This window comes from Leiobunum rupestre, chromosome 3 (assembly GCF_980474605.1).
Source record: "Leiobunum rupestre chromosome 3, qqLeiRupe1.1.hap1, whole genome shotgun sequence".
Classification (NCBI taxonomy): Eukaryota; Metazoa; Arthropoda; class Arachnida; order Opiliones; family Sclerosomatidae; genus Leiobunum; species Leiobunum rupestre.
Window position 1 is genome coordinate 74,392,246 of NC_143386.1, and position 25,622 is coordinate 74,417,867.

General features: G+C 34.9%; 1 protein-coding gene across 1 annotated transcript; it reads left to right on the forward strand.

The window, feature by feature from the left end:
• The first annotated feature begins 211 nt into the window (after positions 1-211).
• Positions 212-887, forward strand: LOC149954605 (death-associated inhibitor of apoptosis 2-like). The gene is made up of 2 exons (XM_090167650.1): positions 212-248; positions 448-887. Exon 2 carries the CDS (start codon positions 455-457, stop codon positions 815-817), a length of 363 nt encoding a protein of 120 aa, XP_090023776.1. The 5' UTR covers positions 212-248; positions 448-454; the 3' UTR covers positions 818-887.
• Positions 888-25,622: the final 24,735 nt, after the last annotated feature.

The following is a 25,622-nucleotide window of genomic DNA, read 5'->3' on the forward strand; positions in this document are numbered from 1 at the left end:
TTTCCAAATACTCAAGTGGGTTAATATGTGCCGTCAATCATTAGAGGCAGTTTAAACTGTCAGAGAGAGACAGCCAATAGAATTTGAGGGTTATTTGAAGTTTAGATCACGTGATGAATTATTCTCAACAAGATAGGAATAAATTAATCTTCCGTGCGTCATTTCTCTACGGCACATTGACGAGTAAAGACCTGCTGACGGTTCGCTCAGTCTTTTCTACAGCTTGACAAAGGATTTCTACCCATAAAGTAAGTAACTATTTTTTCTTGGTAATAGACTATATTTTTAGACATATTTAAAACAATTTGCATATTGAAAAAAGCATTTATATTGATAATTTTAGCGTAGAAATTTAACCATATTGATAAAATTAGGTTTAGTAGACTTAGGGGTAAATGTAGGCTTAGAGAATGTATCATTTGAAACTATAGAACGTATTTGGTCTAGATCAGCTATGGACATTGAAGTGTATCGACTTGAAACGTTTCGTCACTGGAAAAATCCGCACGTCACTAAGGAGCAACTAGCGAAGGCTGGATTCTACTATATTCAGCGGGGCGATGAAGTACGATGTTACAAATGCCATGGCGTATTAGAAGGATGGAAATCAGGAGACGTACCAGAACTTGAACATGCTAGATTCTTTCCAAACTGTCCGGCTAGGGATAATTCACCATCGGAAAAAAAGTACCTTTCGCTAGAATGGGACATTCCCCCGACGCCAAAAGCAACTACGGTCTCTGACAAAAGCTTCTCACCTGTACCAGAAGAAGACGTTTGTAACTGTCCCTCGGATGTCAGACGATACTGTTGCTAAACACTACAAATACGTGAGTTAGAACTTTTAATTAAATTAAGTTGCAGGAGATCGTTTCACCCCATTTAAATGCCTGTAAACTTAACTACTTTAATTTGTTTTAATTGTGTAATGTACAAGATAACCATCTAATGGAATATCTGATAGTACCTACTAACATGTAAAACAAAGTTCTAAAATAAAAAATTAAATGTAAATAACTTGTTTTTATTGCCTAGAGATTAGAAATTAAGGGGTTCGAAAGCGATAAGCAAACGGGTAAAAATCTAATCTCCAGATATCTGCGCGAGGAAAACTAATTTTGGAGAATGGGGATGGGGGAAAGCAGGGATGTACCCAAAAATGGACCAAAATGGACCAAATGTACCCCAAAAACGACCAAAGTCACCATTTTCGGCCCTATGTACCCCATTTCGGACCAAATGTACCCCAAACTGGACCTTTTAGCTTTATTGTAATGTTAAACTCCCATAGAGATTCCCCTAAAAAGAATAATAAACTGGCGGTCCAATTTTGGGTACATTAATTATTTCGGAGAGATAAAACTAATTCTGGCAAACTGCTGCGATTTATAGCGAATGGGGAAAAAGCCAATTTCTAGCGATTGGGATCGATAGTATGAGAGATAACAATTATGGTTGTTTTTATTGCCTAGAGATGGGGGAAAGCAACTGGTGATTAGAAGGGGTGAAAGCAATGGGGGAAAGGAGCTGGTGAACGAGAGATAAAGTATCCAGTGAATGGGGGTTGGGGGAAAGCAACTGGTGATTAGAAGGGGTGAAAGCAATGGGGGAAAGGAGCTGGTGAACGAGAGATAAAGTATCCAGTGAATGGGGGTTGGGGGAAAGCAACCCGTGAACGGGAGAATCTGGTGATTAGAAATTCTGGTGATTAGAAATTCTGGTGATCAAGGGAGGAGAGGCGCGGGTGGGGGAGGAACGGGATAGGCGCGGGTGAACGGCGGGAGCCAAGCTCTTTGTGTCTATCCGGTGATTGAGAATGAAATTCTCAATCACCGGATAGACACCCCCCTCTCTTATAGTTGAAATTTAGATAATTGGTTAAAGAAAAATTGATTACACGTATAAGCTTATAACTACAGTAAAATATAACAAAATTTAAATACATTTTCGTGATATTTGGAGTATTTCTTATATATAAGCTTTTATATTTTAAGAATTTTAATTATTGAGTTCCCAAAATACTTAAACTCAAAATTTCATTAAATAAAAGAACAGTGAAACCAAAGTGAAGACGATACAAATTATCAGTTTGCGTAATGCTTTAAAATAACAATACCTTATCAAAATATCGATTTACTCTTAATTTTGAAAGTAAATTATCGTTGGTTTCAAATACGCATGATTGTCGAAACTTCTTTTAAATAAAATCTTATCAAAACACTATATTTGGATAGTCAAGAGGTCAATCACTCAAGGTAATCGAGGCTTGAATTTCAGATAATTTTTATTCTGCTTTACTTAAATAATTTTATATAAAGCACTTTAAAAGGGGTTTGCTTCTTTAAAATAACACCTTATGAAAGGATTTACAAATTAGTGAGCTTCAAATTTTGCTGCAATTTTATTTTAAACTGTTTTACAAACTTCCCTTGTATTAAATTCTCTAATTGACCTAAATTAAACATGCTTTACCATTTATTGTTTTGCTAAATAAAGATAAAAAGTAAATTTTCAATTTATCTTTATTTCTTTAGAATTACAATGAAATTGTATCCATATAGTTACAAAGCCGGATTTGCCATAGTTAATATTTTTTTACAGGCGCCATTGCAATCACTTTTGAAGCGTGTGTTGGAGGTACTCGAGCTGTATGAGCCTGACTGTTTTATTCTAGCCACTGATTTACTAGATGAAGATCATTATTATAACATTTCTAACGGATATGTAGTTCTGCTAGCCCCAAACCTTCTCTACGAAATAGCTGGGAGTTTAATACTTCAAGATATTGAACGCCAAAAGTTACAACTATTTATATCTAAAGGACATATCTCAAATCCATACTCTTACATGGTGCATCAAAATAAATCTTTAAAATATTTGGAAAATATTAACTCTAGGTATGGGTTTGTGTTCAGGAATGATCAGTTGATTCTTTTTGTACATTTTTTTCTAGAGACGGATCGTTTAATAATCAGTTTAAGGAGAAGATTTAATAATAAGTCATTATTTTGATAAAGAATGATATACTTTTGGGTGTACAGGACCCTTTTGTCATTTTAATTTTTAGAGACTATCATTCAAAACACCTAAATCAGAGAAGAAAAACATTAAGGATAAAACAAATATTTCATCTTAGAAATAAAAAGGAGTTTTTTTAAAAAAAAATTAAATCGGTTTTTGAATGAAAGATATTTAAAAAATTCAGTAAAATAATGAGAAGTTGTTTTAAATTCCTGATTTATTGTGACAGTTAATGGAAATTTATGTACTCTACTCCGTGGATGTTATGAAACTGTTATTTGATAGTTTTACCTGCATGAGCACTAACCGAGTGGTCATAAGATCGTTTTCTGCGCGTTCATTTCCGTAATTATGTTTGAGAATCATGCGCATTATTCTTTGCGATTTAAATATTTCATTTTTAGGGCCTTTAGAAATAAAACTAAATACCCTAACGGTAATAGTTAGTGTAGGGGGCTGTTGGGTCGCGTGGCTTGCCACCACCCTCCTACGCATTGTAGCCCAGCCACCTGAATTAAAGGTTTTAAAAGTCGCTCGATGACTTAGGCCTAGGGTGGTGCCTTGGGTATTAGCCAAGCTGATTATTATTTTATTATTATTAACTAACAATAGTTTAACCATTTGCAAATTTTAGGTTAACAAGACTACCTTTTATCTAATTTTATTTTAATGTTTATTTTTCCTAATAAAAGAATATTCATTGAATTTTCTGAACAGAGTTCTAAGAATTTTTGAAACGAGAACTTTCGAATACATTTTTGGTGATCTGCGATATAATGTTTACGTCAAACATAAATGGGAATTGCCTTTGCAATATGACATAATTCTAACATTATCAGACGTTTTCTTTACGTTTCTGTTCATCGTCACATTCCTCAGCGCAAGTGCCATAGTGTTGGGAATAGAAATATTGTTCAACATCACCAATCGAAAGGAAACATATCCACAAGTATATAGAAAGGCAATTCGTCGTAGGAAAAAGTACGCAACACTTAACAACTAATTAAAATACACGTCGGCTATCATCCATGTGCAGTCAGTCTTAATAAACAATGTTCGACATGATCTGGAAATGTGCCGATACCAACCACGTAATCAATTCAATAACACTAAAACGGACACAACAAGCTTAAGACATAATAAACAAATAACACTTAAGTAACGCTTATTTATTGTCACGCGCAAAAGTGACGTGTTAACTAAAATATTTGTAAAAGAGTTTTGAAGTCGTGGAATGTTCCAATTCTTCTTAGAAAAGTTACGAGAAAGCTTTAAATTTTGAAGCAATCTATCTTTCATTTCGAACATAGCTTTCTGTAGCTAAGAGTTGTGTGTACGAAGATTTACGCGATGTTGTGAAATAAGAAAATAACGTTATTTAAATAATATCGTCATGATTGTATAGCGTAACTTATGTCTCTGGATCCATGTTCGTGGTTGTCTAAAGAATGTGTACTGAAAATCAGAAATGTTGTACGATTCTGTAAAGTTTATAAATATGGTAGTTTTTCATTGCCAGCCCCAGTGAAAGTATAATTAAATTTAGCAGAAAAATAATGAAGTGTCCCCACATTGTGATAAATTTCGATGTTTTTTCTCACGACATTAATGATGAGTACAAAAATTATGTGTAACGTGTCCTTACCAATTGTGACGTGCCTTAAATTGGCCCACAAACAGATTTTATCATGTACCTTGTGTGTAACCAGTGAACAGAAAAACAAAAGAGTTGGCAAGTAAAAATATACCTCTCCTCGGAAGAATTGTCCCTAGCGGTATTAATTTTGCGAGATGACTCTTAAAGATATATCTCCGCAATTCCGAGTTATTTACTAAAAACGTAATCCCGGTTCAATCCCGCCCGGTGTAAAATTTTAATTATAATTTAAATAATTGAGAAGAAACAACAGAGTATAATTTATTCAGAATATTATAAATTAAGTAGTTACAACAGCGAGTTAGACGTACTAAAACAATGCACAATTGAATTTAACCCTATTTACGGTACAAGTTTATCAGTTAAATATAATACGAAGCCAATTTTAATGAAAGAAATATCTACAGAGGGTATTTGTATTTTTCTCGCTTACGAAATACTTGCCGCATCTTTATCGCTCATTTTATTTCAAATTAAACATCTTAATCAGTCGAGAAAACGTTTAAAATAAATTATGAAGTAATGACGACCCAGTTTCAAACCAGACCAATATAAGTGTAAGCGCACGATGTATACAACTCGATAAAAATATACGAGTGAAAAAACGAAATAAAATACAAATAAAACGAAAGATATTTAAAATTAAAAAACTGATCCTAATAAAACGTGAAAATACCCTCCACGTCACGCACATTCGAAATACGCAGAATTAACGTTATACTATATTCAGTTTAAAATATTAGAGTATCAAAAAATAAAAATAACGAATAGAAAAATACACAATAACAACCCAATCAATCAGACTTCAGAAACAAAACTCATAGAAAAATATTATAACGCAGTCAAGCAATAAATTTGTTTAAATACTTAAAAATCAAGCCATAGAATATATAATATCAAGAAGCGCAACACCTTACCATTCACAAATACGATTTTTCACGTTGTTATAATGAAACCGGATAAGCTTTTGGGCATGACTTACGCTCTTAAAGGTTCCTCTAAGACTGGACGGTTTTGCGGGAAAAAGGAAATAAACTTTAAAAAAAGTAGATACAAATATTAGACAAAAAAGAACGTAATCTCGATCAGTTAAAAACACAACAAACAAGATTAAATCAACATAATTTCATTCGTAAAAAAACCAGATTAGGCCCTCATAAATTCATTAATAAAAAAATTCAAGACTTTATTACCTATTATGCTTACGATGAGTGTCTTATTTTCAGTGAATCTAAGCCGCTATCGGTGGTTCTGTGATAGAGCGCTCGACTGCCAAGCTGAATGGCCTGGGTTCGAAACCTGGGTGGCGCATTTGTTTTTAATCGATAGAGAAAACGCTAAATTATAATTTCTTCGATGCAATAATTTCAATTTCAATTCCATTTAAATTAAACCAAAATTTCGTGCTCTATTAAATACGCTTCCGATATAGCTGAAGGTTTAATTTTTAATGAAGCGTAACAAGTGTCGGTGGTTCTGTGGTAAAAGGTCTGCCTGTCAAGCAGGGGGTCTCGGGTTTAAATCCCGCCTGGTGCGATCGCAAATTGATACTAAGACGAATACCGTAAACAATTGGTGGAAACCCTGCCATTGGATGTTGAGAGGTTGTGTAACACTCAGCACTCGGTCCGTCCCAAAGTCATTAAGAAGAAGTTGGAGAGGTAACGCCCGTACAAACACAACAGACTCAACATCCACAACCATCATAACACACTCAACACCCACAACCGTCATAACATGAACTCAACATTCACAATCTACACATTACAACAACGAAATATCCAATCAAACTGAATTAAAACTGTCGCGACGGTGAGCGTTGACGAAACAAAGACAATCCAAACCCAACCCAACCGCAAATAAATCCGTTAACGCTCACCGTCACATGGCGGTTTTGCCAACCCTTCGAGAAACTGCGAACGCAGTAATTTTGAGAAACTGCGTACGCAATGATTAACCTTTGCACGGATAATGCGAACGCGTTCGCAGGACAGACAGACACGGTGATTGTATAACCCCTCCTAGGGGACTTTGTTCCCTCGGAAAGGTAATCAGTCGAGATAGAAAACTATTAACAAAAATTTGAAATGAAAGTACCTTATGATACGCATATGGTTTAATCACAAAATTATCTTTTGTTGTTTTATAGAGATTAATTTAAAAGTTATCTATTATTTGCAATGCTGGTTTATTTAAATTTCAATGTCACAAAATATTTTGTAACTTCTTTCTCTTATATAATATACATGTAACATGGTAATGTCCCCTGTAATAAGACTTGTCGGATAAACTATCAAAAATATAGTAGCATCCTTTGAAAACCATTAAGAATCTTTATTTTTTTTAATTAACCATATACAAAATGTAACATAATCTAAATAATTCAGAATTCTACTTAATATATATTTCGAAGCGGAAGTTTTAGTTTCTTTGAAATTTCGTTAGTAATCCCAACATCTATGAAAGTATTTATATAACCCATCGTTACCTCCCTTTTTCGAAATGGTTTTAAAGAATTCCCTTCACCTGCCAAACCAAGTTCGATTAGTTAAAACTAATTAGCTGCGATTTAGCGACAAACTTAACTGGTCACGAACCTGGAATATGAACTAAATTTAAGGCACGTTTTTCGCACCGTGCGTTAGTGCCCTTACGAAACAGCCTCAAGAGCAGCTAAATTAATTCAATTATTTTATAAACATGGCTTTCATCCCAATGATATCCCCTATAAGTATCTACCTCAAACAGTGTCGTTGTCGTATTTAAAGGGCCAGTTTTTATCTTTATTTCCAATTCCTACTTCGTACATATTGTTGTGTGCGATAGGGCCTCGTACGGCACTGCGTTCAATTGGTTAATATTTTGATTTGTTTGAATTGTTTAACTTTAATGATTCCGCGTCTTTAAAACTCATCACACGATGTAATACCCAACAGGATCCCGCTGCATTATATAATTGTAATGATGTAAGCAGTGGATTTTTCGATGTCTTACTTTGGTCGTTGTCTATTTGTCCAGGTAGACTTGTTACATTTATTATTAATACATAACTAATAAATAAATAATTACTTACTTATTACTCTCTATTTAGAAAAATGAGCGAAACACAAAATTAACAAATATTTGTTTTTTTAGTTTTTTGCCCACCCTTTGGTCTATAAACAAAATAAAGGATTAACCAAAGACTCGATATCGCTAAAAACCTAGAGCGCACAATGTCGTTCATGTTTTACCAAACGAAACAATTCAATCTTATTTCCAAATGGATTACAAAATATCTGTATTTCTATTTAAAATATTTTGTCAAACTCATACTCAATAAGTGTTTAGTTTGAGAAAGATAAATAAGGTAATCAGAACAGACGTAGCAAAGCACTTTTTAATTCAATCCGTGGTACTTGTATCTTTGTATTTACCTCTTAGTAATTTTTCTCTTGTTACTTCAATAATGAAAGATTGTATTTTCGTTGAGTGGATAAAAGAATTGTAGTAGATACAAAATATTTTCCCATAATAAATTTTCCATATCTGTTTGTTATCAAGAGGTTCGAAATAATAGGTCCCAAATTAGGGAGAGGTCACTTATCACGATTTAAAAAATGTTCAATATACCTAAGTTGGAATCACTAATATTATAAGAAGCATCTCAATTATTAAGATTGCACATGGCTGTAGGAGGATGTCAATAAATGAGATGTCTTAAGGCATAATGTCCAAAAGTAAGATGACCTTAGGTAGGATGTAACTTAGGTGAATCTCACTAGCTTTGTCACAAAGAGGATGTTACTAGGCCCGATATCACTTACAATGTACGTAAACGACCCTAGGTACGATGTAACTAAGGAAGATGCAACTTGGTACGATGTAACTAACAGGGGTGTTAAAAGCTAATATATAACACCGGTGGGAGTCACAAATTACTATGTCATTATAGAATAATTCCCAAGATATGTGATCCCTAAGAATATTGTCGCAACGTACGACAAAATTAAGAAATATGTATCTATTTATGATTTAAAAACGAGAGTTGTCAATAGGTAGGGTCTCAAAAAGGGGTTATCACTAGATTCTGTGTTACAAAATGGTATTCAATAAGTCAAAAGACTATATTTCACTTAGTGAATTAAGACTGATGTTACTATGTAAGATATCACTAAGGTGATCTCCCTGAAGATATTTCATTAAGGGGATGTCACTTACGGGATGTCCCTAGGTACGATATCACTAGAATAATTCACTTGGTACTATGCCACTAAATAGGTGGTTACTAGGTACGATGTCCTCATTTACGGTGTCCAAGAGAATGATCAGAGCCATATCTAGTGGCATTGTCGCCCTTGACGGAGTGAGAACTTGGCGGTCGACTAACGGTAATAGTGAGTGTAGGGAGCTGTTGGATTGCGAGGGATGAAAGACTTGCCACGACCTTCAGACGCATTGTCACCCGGCCACCTGTTAAAGGCATTAAAAGTTGCTAGCTGATTTTTGCCTAAGGTGGTGCCTTGGGTAATATCCTAGCTGATTATTACATAGTAAAATGTACACAAGGCAGAACTATAATAACTTAATCATGTAAGGTATTCTATTTCGATAGACACGATCCGACGTTTTTTGGTTTAGTAACCTACGATATAGCAACTTAACCTTTTCAGCAAGTAATGGTTTTAACCAAAAGCATTGGTTATCTGGATATAGAAAGAATACCAGATTAAAACTTTAAAGCTCTTAAAAGTGTCCGTATCCATTGAAACTCAATCAACAGCGTGAAAATGTGTGGAAAAATTAAACGAGCTGCGTAAAATCTAGGCATCATTATTTCATTTATCCGTATTCTGTCAGCGTAACAAAAATATCAGAATTGTGTTTTTTTACTTTTATGAAACTATGGATTTTTCACCTGGTATTATTTACAAGGAGACAAAGTTGTAGAGCATACTACAAAAAGGTCAAATAGAATGGAATTGGTCCAAAAAGAATGATTTTTCATACCGATATGAGTTCATGAAAAATAACAAATTACTCATACGAAGAATTAACTTTTTCAACCGCTGTAAGAAAAATCATTAAAGCCAAACAAAAATGAATCGAAAATTTTTATTTTAATTCAAACAAAACAGACCTACTAGATTTTTGCAAGTTTTCTCAAATTTTGGTCAGGGTTCAGATTATTTAGTAATGTAAAATAATTATTCCATTTTCCTGGAGTCGAATTTGATACCTCTTTATTCTCACGATCACCGTGCATTAATTGTTCAATTGTCTTACGGCGAAGCTATTTGGAACGCTACAAGAGTGATTCAGTTATTACGTATTCCCTTTCCAAAAAGAACACCGCTTTCGGAGCTGCTCAAGATTTCAACCCCATACGTCATCGTTCGGAAACGGAGGAATAATTGAACTGGAGACTTGTAAATTTTAGTTTTTTTTCGTTAGGATTGAATAAAAAGATCATCTGTGGTTCATTTGTGCTATGCTTTACCATTGTGAAAAATAATTATTGTAGTTTTTAACCCATTTAATTATGTTTTTTTTATAAAGAAGCAATGATAAATAACTATTCATTTCGAGATAGATTAATATGGAATATTGGATCATGTATTATATTGAAAATACACATAGCTAAAGTTAATAACTATTTTGTTTCTTAAACATTTTTACTTGTTTTTTTTTTCGTTTTAAGCCCTTCTTTCATATGCCCAAAGAGGAAAAACAAAAGATCTAATCCCTAATTTCGTTGCCTCTTGTTAAGAATGAGAATGTTACAATTATGTTTCAAACAGATATGTGCAAAGTTTGAAATTGTCCGCTATTGGTGTTGAGGTTTATTTTAACACTTAGCTGTAGCTGGTCCAGGTTTTGAGGTGTTTTACCCCCTACTAGAGAAAATGAGCGTGCAAACGTGGTTTTAGAACCGGCTTACAATAGGAGGATTTGGTGGTAAATGCTTTTTACCCACGCTTAGTATAACATATGTTCAATTACATCGCATTTCACAAGTATAATTAAAGTAAGCAATGTTTTCGATTAAGTATAGCACAATATACGAATATTTATTACAACGTTATGGAATATAATTGTGCCCACATATCACGTCACTTTTCATAAAAAATGGTCGACCTTGCACGGCAGAAGTTTTTTAATTAACATTAAAGTTAAGTTTAATATTTAAGAAGAACTAGAATCTTGACTTTAATATTAATTAAAAAACTTCTGCCGCGCAAGGTCGAACTTTAATATTAATTAAAAAACTTTCGTGCATATTATCCAAAAAACCGCCTATGTTTAGCTAATTTTCAGTCGATCATTTTTATAAGAGTTAAGCCAAATAAACCTTTGCTAATCGGAATCAGAGAAAGCTCTGATTATTAAAAAGTTGACTCGATATGGTTGTAGTAGATAATTAAAAGTGATGTGTAAAAATATATGTTATTTTGTTATTGTAACTGCTGTACCTTTTGATCTTGCAATACTTTTCTTAATTCATATCTACTCACCCAAACACTAGAAAAACATTTAATTAATCATAGGCAAATTTGTACGCTAGTTAGGGTGTAAGGTAATTTTCCTATAGTATATATAAATTGCAGTGATTGTTTGTATATGCTTATAACGGTTGATATTAAATAAGACCAAGTAATTTAGCACAGAGCTTTTTAATGGTGAACATAATTCTGATGTAGAAATGGACAACCGACCTTAATTCATGAAAATCGCAAAAATATGGTACATGATGGATGGCATTGAAAGTCAAGGTACGTTATGTATACTAGATTACAAAGCTGACTCTCAATATGCGTTTTCAGTCGAAGTTTATTGAAATTTAAAATACCAAAAAAATAAAAACAATGGTTTAAATATACCCTACATGTAAAATCGTGCCATACGTGCATTGAAAATCAGCAGCGGTAAAACTTTAACTAAACTAAAGCTAAAAATATTCTTTAAATATTCAAATATAACATTCTGCCATTGCTGTTACAAACGTTATCTTAAAACACTATTTTTTTAAAACCAACTGTACAGGGGAAAAACGAACCATTACATGCGACAAGTTTTTAAGGTTGCGACTATGACTCTCTGAATTTTAATAATTATAATTATTTATAAATAACCCTCTATGGATCATTTTCATTTATCATATTAAACTATGGTTCTAATTATTTACGATTCATTCTTTTATTTGACCTCTTCAAACATTTCGGTTATTTCTAACAAAAAAAGGTTGGTTTTTAATATCCTTTTTAAAAGCGTGACCACAATTTCCCCAAATAAATGGTTTCTATTAGTGAATAAAGTAGTAGAATCTCTAAAGTAAGACAATTTCCATTGGTTATTTTACAGAGATATTACAAAACACTAATTTTCTTCATAACAACAGCAATACAGCATAACATTACCCAATTGCTATAGCTAAGCAAATTGCTTATTTATAAATCTCGATTTAGTTTCACGTGATTGCCACTTTCCATTTGTATTAAATTTTAATTTTTTATACATTATCTAACGACGTAAGTGAAACCGTATCCCAAATATTATCTATTAGGCTTGAAACGCAATGCCAGACGCCAAGTTTTCGAAAAGTAGAAATAGGTGACCTTAGGGGTTGAAAATTAAAACCCATAGATTAAATAATTTTCTAGAATCTTTGCGGTTCGTGGCAAAAACAATAATTTTTTTTAAAGATTTGCAGCGTCATTTAAACTGGAATGAAAATCAAATAAATGATTTCATTTAAAGACTAAGGACTCGATGGGTATTTGTTTAATACCTGCAAGCTTATTTCACCGACGAATTTGCTTTTTAAGAAGTTTAGAGTTTTCTTCTTTTTTAATAGCGAAATTTAAAAGTATTTCAAATCCCAAAACCATTGCACTTGCGCTGAGAAATGTAACGATCAACATGAATGTAAAGTACGTGTCTGAAATTTTAAGCGACTTGTCATGTTGTAGTGGATATTCCCATTTATGTTTGGTGTAAGCAATGTATCTTGTTGCAATAAAGTTGTATTCAAATGGTCTCGCTTCAAAAATTCTGAGAACTCTGTTCAAAAATTAAAATAAAATATAACGTTATTAGCAAAACTACATTTGCATTCGAATTATTTTTATTGATTTAATTAAGAAAAGTAAAATTAAATGTTTGAAATATATTCGATAGAACCTGCTTCCCTTAGGCATTTAAATTTCTGATTCTAAAACTAAATTAAATTGATATATATATATAATTATTTCAGCAGTTAAATTTTACAGTAGTAAATTATCTCTTATCCAAAGATGATAATAATTCTGGTGTTTATAATGTCCATGTTATAGTTTCGGTTTCTCCATAAACGTTAAGGGATTTTTGGTATATTTATTGTCATAAAAAGCGTCAGTTGTGAAAACATTTCTTCCTTCAAAAATGAACATTAGCTTTATGCAAAGACTCCATTTTACGCTTACGGGAAAAAAACTTTTATCACCAAAATATTTCTACGTATATTTATTTAATTTTTAGTGATTTAGTGTTTAATAAACTGAGCCAGGACTTACCTCAAGTTAATATTTTCAAATAGTTCTAATGATTTATTTCGATGAACCATGTAAGAAACGGTAAATGAGAGATAATCTCCTTTAGAGATAAAAAGGTGTAATTTTTGCCGTGGAATATTTCGAAGTATTAAACTCCCAACAACCTCGTAGAGAAGGTTGGGGACTAAGAGCACGTCAACTCCTTTTGCAACGAGGTAATAAGGCTCTTCATCTAATAGATTATAGGCTTGAATAAAGCAGTCAGGTTGGTAAAATTTGAGTAACTCAAGCACTCGTTTGAATAGAATATTCAGTGGTGCCTGTGAAAAGAAAACCATAGCATTACTACTTAAATAATTATTTGAAACCTATTTAAAAAATCGAATAACCCCTATTCTTAACATATTCAACTAGAAATGCGAAGTTTGGTATCGATTGATAGATTTAGGCATTTAGAATATTGGAAGATAACATTTATTTCAAACTTTTAGAAGAACGAATAAAAAAATATAACTACGGCACGCATGATTGCCAATCATGCGTACCGTAATTATAATTTTTTAGATGCATTTATTATGCAAAACAATGCACGCATATATAATTTTACAAGCCTTCTCTGGGCTGTAATGCAACACCCTGTCTTTCAATAAGCAGCGGAATCGCTGTTTTAATACCCCATTACACCGCTCTATAACAGATCGTGCAAACTGTCGGCACAAAGAGAATCGCTATTCAGGCGAACCTGCCGATGGGTTTACAATGGGGGTGATTAGGCAGGGCAAAAGCGGATATCTATTATCACCTGCCATAATAAAATCTCAATATTATTAAAAACAAGTTGGCAAGCCAAAATATACCTCTCCTCGGAAGAATTGTCCCTAGTGGTATTAATTTCTCGAGACGCCCCTTAAAGATATATCTCCGCAATTTAGAGTTATTTGTTAAAAACGTTATCCCAGTTCTATCCCGCCCGGTATAAAATTTTAATTATAATTAAAATAATTGAGACGAAACGACCAATTTTAATTTATTCAGAATATCATTTAAACCCTTTTTACAGTTCAAGTTTGTCAGTTGAATATAATACAAGGTCATTCCATGACAAAACGCCTGCCACAGAACACCCGACCCCTTTCGATTTTGCCCAAATTTTGTATACAGGGTTTTTTGGGCCTAGGAAAACGATTTTGACAGTTTCATAACGATCGGTTCAGCCGTTTACGAGATACAGCATACGCGTTTTTTTCAAAAGTACGCCTTGACCCCCTAAATGTTTTCTACTATATCTTAAGACATAATTATCGCAAAATCACATGTAATACCTCATTTTAAAGACAATGCGCACCCTAATATGAATATTTAATCAGAGTTGTCATTTGACGTAAATGTCATTAAACTCTGGGCCTTTAAATAATTTGACCTTTGACCTTGCCCAGACACCTCAGTCGTAGGTCAACGATTTTAGCATTTTTAAAATTCCCACTATCGAATACATAATAATCACTCAAAATCTCAAAGTAGTATTTGTAGTTTTCGAGATATTAATTTTTGAAATTTACCCCTCAAATTAATGAAAATGCTATTTTATACACGAAACTAGTTGACCTACTAAATAAATTAAAAATATTATTATTTTGGTAATTTTGAGTTTAGAATATCAAATACACTAATTCTTAAATTAAGTTGAGTTATTTACATATTATTTTTAGTTTTGCATGTTATCTGTAGACAGAAGACATCACTAAATTGCTTGTCCTTAGTATAGTCTGGCGTTCAATATTATTGTAGCGTATCTTACTGCACCCTAAAATGGAAATGTGCTAGATATCTCAAGAAAACCCAATATTGCTCTTAGTCATATCGATTACGTTTTTAATAACGTAAAAATGTTTTAATATCTTTTTAATATATAATAGTTATAATTGAGTAGTTAAATATATTAACAGCGATAATTGAGTAGCGAAATAGAATTTATTTAACTGTATATTCTCGAACAAAGCCCTGAAATGGATCGAAATTGTTCGTTTTGGAGAGACAGTAGTAAATGTCATTTGCAAACACTTTCGAAAACAGTTGGTATCAACAACCATCTGTCCGAGGATGACAAATTAGTTCTTAGCAGCCGAACAGCTATACCTATGTCCAAAATAAGAAACATATGTCGTCACCATGAAGAACTTTTTATGAAAAGGTATTCAACGAGTCAAAAGAACTGTATGAATCCTTTTGGGACTCACGACGCTGAAAAAAAGAGTGGAATAAAAACTATTTCATTGGATTTGTTCAAAAAATTAAAGTTACGAGGAATTGAAGTTATCGCTGGAAATAAGTTGTGCATCCAGTGTTTTATGTCTGCTGGAAAAAAAGTAAAGGATGAACTCCAAATACAGTTGGACGTTTCAGAAGTTCACACTGCACAAGAATCACAAGAAAGCGATTCTTTTTCATTTAGTCAACCTTGTTCATCGGGAGATGCGACGCAAGACGACAAAGCTATAGCTTTAGTGGCAGTTAACGAAACTCTAATAAACTTGGGAGAATCTCCTGTTAAAAGAAGTAAGAAATATATTCAATTTGAAAGAATTTATATATGTATACATATATAAATACATATATTTTTTAACTTTTGTACAGAAGGTTTGTCATCTCGACAAAAAACAATTCTAAGCAGGACTAAGTTAAACGCTGTGAACAATTCAATGAAACGCAAATTAGAAGAGTCAATGGAAATTTCTCTTGATGAAACAGACGATAATATGGTTACGGACGATGTTTTTAGAAAGCTCGAAGAACATCGATTATATGATAATATTTTGAACGAACTGAGAGAGAAATTCAATAACTCGAAGACATCATACGGCGAAAAGCTTCAGATCCTGACCTTGTCACCATTTGGAATACAACGCACAATGGAGGAATTTGGAGCACCAGAATACATGGTCAAACGAAGCAGGAATCTTAAATCTAGTCAAGGAATTCTTTCGCTACCAGAGAAACAATCGAAGGGATTAATATTGACAGAAGACGTTAAATCAAAGGTCGTTGAATTTTACGAAAATGACGATAACAGTCGTATGACACCTGGACAAAAGGAGTGTGTGTCAGTTAGAAACCACGAGACAGGTCAAAAAGAACATCATCAAAAGAGGCTTGTACTGCTGAACCTGAGAGAGCTCTATAACAAATTCAAGGAAGAGCATGATTTGACGTTAGGATTTTCGTCATTTTGTTATCTACGACCACCTTGGTGTGTATTAGCAGGTTCGTCAGGTACACATTCAGTGTGTGTCTGCACCTATCACCAAAATGTCAAGCTAATGATATCAGCTCTACCGTCTCCTTGTCCTTTAAAATGTGATATCGATTTCATGGCGCTCACCGTGTGTGACACTCAAAACAGGAATTGTATGATGAGGGTGTGCAAGGACTGTCCTGGGAAAAATGGTCTACTTGAAAATGAATATTTAACGAACCTTTTAGAAGATTTTGAAAATATAAAGTTCATGCAATGGGTGACAACTGACAGCACAAAGCTCATGACCTTGAGCGAGAGTGTTGAAAACTTTTTCGACTCTTTGGCCATTAAACTACTTGAACTAACGCGTCATCATTACACATCTAAGTCGCAATCTAATTATCTTAAAAACCTCAAAAAAACTCTAAAACCTGGTGACGTAATTGTTCTCGGTGATTTTGCGGAGAACTATTCCTTCGTAATTCAAGACGAAGCACAAGGGTTCCATTGGGACAATTCTCAAGCGACAGTGCATCCCTTCGTAATCTACTTCAGGGTAGTCGAAAACAGAGAACTTAAATTTTTGTATTATCAGAGATACCAGCAGGGCCGGCTCAAGAAAATATTTTCACCCGGGCAAGGGGGATTTTTGGCGCCCCTCTTATTTTGAGACTAAATTAAACTACTCCCCCCCGTAAAAACATTAGCATGTCCATGTTATAAATTTACCGTTTTCATAACAATAAATAATCCCTTTAATCACTTTCTAAATACTTTGTAAACATTTTAATACCTTCTTTATGGTACATGGTCATTTTACATGGAGCTTGAAACACTAGGTAAGGTGGCAAGAATAGTATAACTTAAGTACATTAATTATTATGTCCATACTGAATAGTATCACGGTTAATATACAGGTTGTCCTAATTTGATCGGCCCAGTCGTTTTTCTCAAAAAACTATAGTTGTTAGAAATGTGAAATTATCAGGATATACTCTCTCGCGGAGGACGCTTTTCTTTTGGAATTTTTAGAAGAATCGATAAATTTTTCACCGCTTTGAATTTGTTTTTTGAACGATAGGCGGTAGACGAAAATTTTCGATCAACAAGTTGTAGAGCGTACTCGAAAACCATTAATGAAATTGGTTTGGTCAAAAACGGACAATTAAAAAAACCAGTTGGTACTAACCAAAAAGGGTTACTTTTAATTTGAAATGATCGTATGTTTGTTAAGATAAAAAAGGGACTGTTTTTTTAGCCAAATCATTTTAAATAATTTTTAGAGAAAATACAATTTACATAGTTGAATTCCAGATTTCACGCGTCTTATTTGGGGCAAGAATGTTGAAAGAAGTCCACGAAACCGTCTAATTTATGCCAACTGAATTTCCCACGTGTTTTTCATTTTGCACTACTCTGTCGCTTAAAGTGTGGCTCCATTTTAGTATTTAAAGAGACACAGCTTCGTTTGAAAATCATTCACTGAACGCACTCCAGTAAAATAAAAAGATGCCTCGTTATACCTGTGAACAGCGGTTTAGGATGGTCGAATTATACTACGGAGATTGTCAAAGAAATGCACGTGAATTTAATCGATTATTTCAGATGTTGTATCCTGACAGTCATCCAAATCAGCACACTGTTCTCCGTGCTGTCCGTGACTTTGAAAACGAAGGCAACGTGAATCGCAGATTCCGCGGACCTGGCCATGACACAGTCATCGCCTACTTTGTCGCCTACCCTCAAGCAAGCATTAGAATGGCCTGCTCTGATTTGGACTAGTCAAAGCACTACGTTTGGAGTGTCTTTGACCGTCATAACTATCACCCATTTCGTGCCACGCTCCACCTAGCACTTTACGATGGTGATCAGCGACTTCGGCTGAATTTCTGTAACTGGTTTTGTACTATGGCCGACGGAAACGAAGATTTCCTCCGTTTGATTCTTGTGCCCGACGAGTGCTCCTTTGGGAGAGACGGCCCGTTAAATAGCCAAAATAACCACATGTGGAGTGATGAAAATCCGCACTGGGGATTTCCTCACCACAATCAGGTACAATTCCGTTTAAACGTCTGGGCTGGTCTTCTGGGAAATCGCGTTATTGGGCCATTTTTCTTCCACGTCGACTACCTGGCCTTTCTACAAAATAAAGTCGCAAATGAGTTGGAAGATGTGCCATTAGTCAACGTCCCACGCCTTTCGCTCCAGCATGACGGTGCCCCTGCCCACCAAGAAAGACACGTCGTGCTTTACCTTAACAACGTGTTCCCTGGGCGATGGATAGGCAAGAATGGTCCAGTACGATGGCCTCCGAGGTCCCCAGATTTCGCACCGCCTGACTTTTTCCTGTGGGGATTCGTCAAGGAGGAAGTGTATAAAACGCAGGCCACTAACGAAGAAGATCTACGACAGAGAATCATCGCAGCGTTCTAAAGGCCCATTTTCATGCTCGCTGGTAGCGGATAAAAATCGTCAAAATTCGCATCCGCCACTCGCAAGCGTGAAAATTAATCTAAAATATCTGTTTGAAACAGATCGACGCGGAAAGTGAAAAAGTGTGTAGCGGAAGCGGATTTTGTCGATTTTTACCCGCTACCAGCGAGCATGAAAATGGGGCTTAAAGCTTGTTTTCCACTAGCGCGCGCAACGACGCGATTTTCAGCTTTGAACGTTCAAACGTTTTTACGCGCTTAAAGAAAATAACATTATGACGCGCGCAAGTGGAAAACAAGCTTAACTCGTAACTCCCGAGATGGTCCGTGCGTTATTTCAAAATAGGCTTCATCGCGCACGGATTTGTATTGCAGCGGACGGTGGAATTATTGAACCTCATCTAAAATAAGACGCGGGAATTCTGGAATTCTACTATGTAAATTGTATTTTCTCTAAAAAATTATTTAAAATGATTTGGCTTAAAAAATAGTCCTTTTTTATCTTTACAAACATACGATCATTTCAAATTAGATAGGTTTCTCTTTCTTCTTCATGAGACGTAAACCTTTTTGGGTAGTAACAACTTGTTTGTTTTTCATGACGTATTATTTCAATGAAATATTGTCCGTTTTTGACCAAACCAATTTCATTGAAGGTTTTCGAGTACGCTCTACAACTTGTTGTTTGAAACTTTTCGTTTTCCACCTATCGTTCAAAAAATAAAAACTTCAAAACGGTGAAATATTTTACGATTTTTCTGAAAATTTCAAAAGAAAATGGTCCTCCCCGAGAGAGTCTATCCTGATAATTTCACATTTCTAGCAACTATAGTTTTTATGAAAAACGCCTGGTCCGATCAAATTAAGACAAACTGTATGTGAAATAAAAGAATTAAGTTTACAAAGAACCCGTGAGTTTAAGATAAAAATAATGGAAATTTTTAGTTTTAACTCACGGGTTGTTCTTAGTAAACTTAATTCTTTTATTCCTTACATTAATTGCTTTAACAATATTATTAAAACATCTAGCCATCGAAAACGATTTAAATGCATTTTAGAATATTAAATGTAGTTTCATAATAGCCTAAGAAACAAATATAATTCTTGAAGATGGTCTGCTAGTTTATTTATCATAAAGATGGATAAACGACAACGAAATAGCAAGCAAGTTCATTGAAGTACTGTATTACTTTGGGCTTTCTTCTATTCTTGTGGGCCTAAATGGGTAAGAGTGTGCAATAATTGGTGGTTTTACCGGGGAGTTGGGGTCCGTCTGTTGTAACCCATAAGGGTGGTGGCGCACTGGAAACTGAGCTTCGGCTCAGGCTAATGGAGAGGGTCCGTGCAAACTGGCCACCTTGGCGGATTGAGTAGCCTGCTGTGGGGTGGCGGGCCTCCGTATGAGGGCACGGTGGTCCTGTTTCCCGGCCTTTTGGAAAACACCGGGATCTACGGTGCCAGCTGTCCGAGCTTTGGGACGCTGGCGTAGGGCACTATTATGATAGGCCCCAGTGGTATCGCCCCTGTTGCTAGGTACACCGGGCTAGAAATTCTGGCACACTTCTATTTTTGTAGTATCGCCCGACCACTTTTTCTTCTTCATATTATATACCCTGGTTTATAATGAAAATACCTGGAAAATGCTTCATCAGTCAGAACTATGCACCGTAATTTTATGGTTTATTTACTATTGTAAAATAAATTAGTCGCAAAAAAACGTTCATCGACGATGTTGGACATTTTGGTTGGGAAAACGATTTGTATTTCTAATTAGATAAATATTTTTCAAATTACGTTACGCTTTCATTAAAAATTTTTATAAACAATCCAATTCATGGTAAACCAAAAAGGCGCACAACTCAATTTCGGCGCCCCTCTCAAACCTGCGCCCCGGGCGGTTGCCCGGGTTGCCCGGCCCTTGAGCCGCCCCTGGATACCAGAACACATACAACCAATACTGTTCACAGTTTTTTAACTTATCTAATTCCAAATATAAAAACACATGTTCCTAATGTTAGAAAGCTAATTTATTTTACGGATGGATGTGCTGGACAGTATAAAAACAAATACAACTTTTCTAATCTCTGTTGCCACAAACAAGATTTTGGTTTGGACGCTGAATGGCATTTTTTTGCCACATCTCATGGCAAGGGACCTTGTGACGGAATTGGTGGAACAGTGAAGCGTAAAACAGCAAGAGTCAGTCTTCAGCGACCAGTGACTGGACAGATTTTGACTCCAACAGATATGTTTAATTTCTGCCTATCAAACTTCGAAAATATCAAGTTCATCTATGTTAAAAACGAAGAAATTGAGCGACAAAAGGAACTTTTAAAAGAAAGGTTTTCTAAAGCCATAACAGTAAAAGGAACTCGAGGGTTTCATAAATTCGTTCCGAAATCGTTAAATGAAATCATGGTTTATCCGTTATCTAATGACGATTCGCTAACCACAGTTAAGGTTTCGACTTTAGAATTGTCAGATACTCGAAATCAAGAGGCTGAAAACTTTAAAGTGGGAAATTTGGTAGCCAGCGTCTACAAAGGCCAACTTTACGTTGGATTAATTGAGGAAGTATCAGAAGAGTTTGGAGACTTCTTTGTAAACTTTTTGCGTCCCCCTGGTATTTCGGACAAATACACATGGCCCAGAAGGATCGATAGCAGTTGGGTGTCAAGTGAAAATGTTCTATGTGCAATTGAAATTCTTGTAGGTTTACCAAATTCGAAAGGCTATCAAATCAAAGAACACGATAAAAATAAAATTACCAAAGCCTTTTCCATGTATAAAGAAGTTTAAGCTGTTTTGTGTAAATAAAAAATTAATTGGTGTGTAAACTATAAAAATAAATGGTTTTGGTATTTCATTTTGTGTGTGGTGGGGTAAATTTCAAAAATTAATATCTCGAAAACTACAAATATTACTTTGAGATTTTGAGTGATTATTATGTATTCGATAGTGGGAATTTTAAAAATGCTAAAATCGTTGACCTACGACTGAGGTGTCTGGGCAAGGTCAAAGGTCAAATTATTTAAAGGCCCAGATTTTAATGACATTTACGTCAAATGACAACTCTGATTACATATTCATATTAGGGTGCGCATTGTCTTTAAAATGAGGTATTACATGTGATTTTGCGATAATTATGTCATAAGATATACTAGAAAACATTTAGGGGGTCAAGGCGAACTTTTGAAAAAACGCGTATGCTGTATCTCGTAAACGGCTGAACCGATCGTTATGAAACTGTCAAAATCGTTTTCCTAGGCTCAAAAAACCTTGTATACAAAATTTTGGCGAAATCGAAAGGGGTCGGGTGTTAAAATTAAAAAAAACTAGGTCGTTTTGTCATGGAATGACCCACAAAGCAAATTTTAATGAAAGAAATATCTACAGAGGGTATTATAACGACCGTTCGCTTTTTGGTTTAAAATTTTAACGGAATCAGGCCGATTTTAATTAAACGATAGTTTATCGAAATTTTGTTAAAAGAATATTCCCTAAGGCCGCGCGATAAATTTACGATAATTATTTCCCGTCGCCGTTATATCGAAAATTTAGTTGATTCGGGATTGCCAGAACTGTAATGTTGTGGGCGAGTGATTAGAAAATAAAATGGCAACCAGAATTATGCAAAATTATAAATGTTTATTTTTATTCAGAACAGTCTATGGAACGTTCTAGATTTAACTTTCATCAATAACCCAACAATATATATCACTTCTACGTAATTGTACAGAACTCGTACTCAAGTGTCTAAGACTAGATTTGTTTTAGTTCATCGTGATTGAAAAATAAACCAAAACATACTTACACTTAAGTAAATATCATAAATTATACTGAGTAATTTTAACTAAATTCAAACTACGTTACTATAAACTCTTGTCTTAATTAACAGCTGAGAGCTGTTCGCTACTAATTACTTCCAATCTACTTAATTAGCCTCACAGGTTGAGTTGATAATTTCAAGGGTATAATTAGGTTATTCCAATTCAAAAAATAAAAACAATCAATTTTTTCTTACAGCTGACTTGAGTTAGTTCACAATTACTTTAACACTTTCAGTCTTAAACACGCACTGTTCATACACTTAAGTCCATTCACTCACGTTCCAAACGCGAAACACAATTTAACTCTTTTCTTGACCGAAGACTGAACATACTAATTAAAACCGCAAAGTCACCTCATAACTTTAGACCGACACCAGGACCCCGTCCTGTAGTAGTTCGTCTGACAGCCAAGAACTCAGAAAGACAATTTTCTTTATTGACGGCAACGGCTTTATATACGTTAATTTGGCGTTTTTTAGACCCGTCAAGATTTGACTAAAGTTCGAAAAATTAAAGAGATTATATTTTTTACCCGGTTTGTTTGATAGTTCTCCACACGGTGGCGCTATATTATTACTTTGATATAGTTTCCGCGGGAGTTTTGAATAATTATCATTCAATAAACAATATATACAGATATTGTATTAATCCGTTTAGTTCATAATCATAATTGTTCCTTTACTTGAATATTTTCCCTAAGGAAGTCAATGGCTCGGCGGTGAACTCTCCGCATTGTAACAATGCGACCCGAGTTCAATTCCTGATCGTGATCACATTTTACATTAATATACTAAAATATTTAATTAAATATAATATTAATATAATCTATAAATATTTAATTAAATATAAGATTAATATAATTTATAAATATTTAATTAAATTTAAGATTAATATAATTTATAAATATTTAATTAAATATAAGATTAATTTAATTGATAAATATTTAAAATGATGTAGAATAAATTATAGTACCTAACGTTATAACTTTGTAAAGGACATTCGCCAAAGCTCTTTTAAAAAAAAAAACACCGTAACTTAACAAGCGTTGGTGGCTGAGTGGTTAGAGTACATCTCTTACACGAGGCAGACCCGGGTTCGATTCCCGGCCGGCGCCTAAAATTCACAAATTTATACTAAGACGAATACCGTGTGCAACTGGTGGAAACCCTGCCTTTGGACGTTGAGAGGTAGCATTACACTCAGCACTCGGTCCGTCCCAAAGTCATTAAGAAGAAGTTGGAGAGAAAACGCCCATTCAAACACAACAGACTCAACATCCATAACCATCATAACACAAACACAACCGTCATAACACGAACTCAACACCCACAACAGTCACAACACGAACTCAACATTCACGACCTACAACATAACAATAACGAAATATCCGGTGAGCGTTGACGAAAAAAGACCAACCAAACCCAACCGCAAATCAATCCGTTAACGCTCACCGTCACACGGTAGTTTTTCCAACCCTTCGAGAAATTGCGTACGCAGTGATTACCCTTTGCCCCGAAAATGCGAACGCGTTCGCAGGCCTGACAGACAGACAGACATGGTGATTGTATAACCCCTCCTAAGGGACTTTGTCCCCTCGGTAATAAAAACAAACTTCTCGAAATTATTGCGTACGTTTTTAATAATTAAAACCCGACTAGTTTAGGCACAACGTAGTCTTGATTGGTTCCTCACGAAGGAAACGCTGTCAACCTGAGGCAAGATTTATCAGCTTAATGCGTCCCGGGTTTCTAGCGGATCATGGTATCTAGGAGCAACAAACACAAGGAGAACGCAGCTAGCCTTTAAACACGCTAACGAAGGGTTGTGTAAGTATTTCATTGGACGAGCGTCACGAGCCTTTACGCTGAACGTTTTACGGGTGGAGGGGAAGACAATTTCCGAATTTTCCCCTTCCGACGGCAGCAGGCGCTAAAGCGTCTAGCCAATGAAAAATGTACACAAGAAAATCCACGACTTTTGACGTTTTGCGTTCTCCTTGTGTGGGGTGTTGTGTTTGTTGCTCCTAGATGGTAGGCTGCGCCTTTGCTGCATTGATAGTCCCACTAAGTCTGATGAGAAAACTCTGCGTTGCCCGCGACTGGGCCACCTTTTATACCCCAGGGTCCCTTTGTTCATTAGTGATGCTCGAGTTTTCTCCCTTTCTCGCATGGAGGCTTCTATTGTCGGTATTCTCGTTGTCTGTCCACTGGCACGACAATATACTCTCGTAATTTTTTTAATTTGCTTTCTAAATCCACCCATTAAAATAGGAGCCGTGGTCTGAGGCGGTACATCAAAATCGGAATCAAACTACATAAGGACCTGGCGTACGTCCTTATGCTTAAATTAAAGTTTAGTGAATATGATTTTTTTAACTTGCTTTAAACTTAAGTAATCCTGGCAGTTTCTTCTTTAAGCCCTATTTTTCCTGCAGTTGTAACGCGTTCATGTCAGCCATGACATTTATACGCCCATTGTGTTTTTATGACAATTTATCCAACAGGATCTGTTGGTGTTCTACTGTGATGTCTTTGTTCCAGGACAGGTACTGGTAAACGAATAATTCAGAAGATAATTTTTGAAAAGTATCACTCAGTGAAATCACACATTCTAACTTTATTTAAAAAATATTTAATCTTGAACTCTTGTTCCATGATGAGGAAATAATTGATTTTATATCACAAACACTTTACCTTTTCGCTGATCCATCTATGACTTAATCCATGATGAAGAATTTTAGGAACACAACCTGGGTACTTTAGTATATCAGGAATATAATTCACTTCGCTGTATTCTGACACTGAAGCACCGGCTTTGAAGTAACACGAGATCAGAAAAAACAGATAATTGAGACTTAAGAGCCAGCAACACAAATTTATTATCGCTGAAGTCGATTCACCCACGAAGAACTCTGGGATTGCTACAGATTTTAAAGAA

What these genes read in the sequence shown, in the direction of transcription:
- LOC149954605 (XM_090167650.1), top strand. Translation starts at nt 455, where the DNA reads ATGGACATTGAAGTGTATCGACTTGAAACGTTTCGTCACTGGAAAAAT.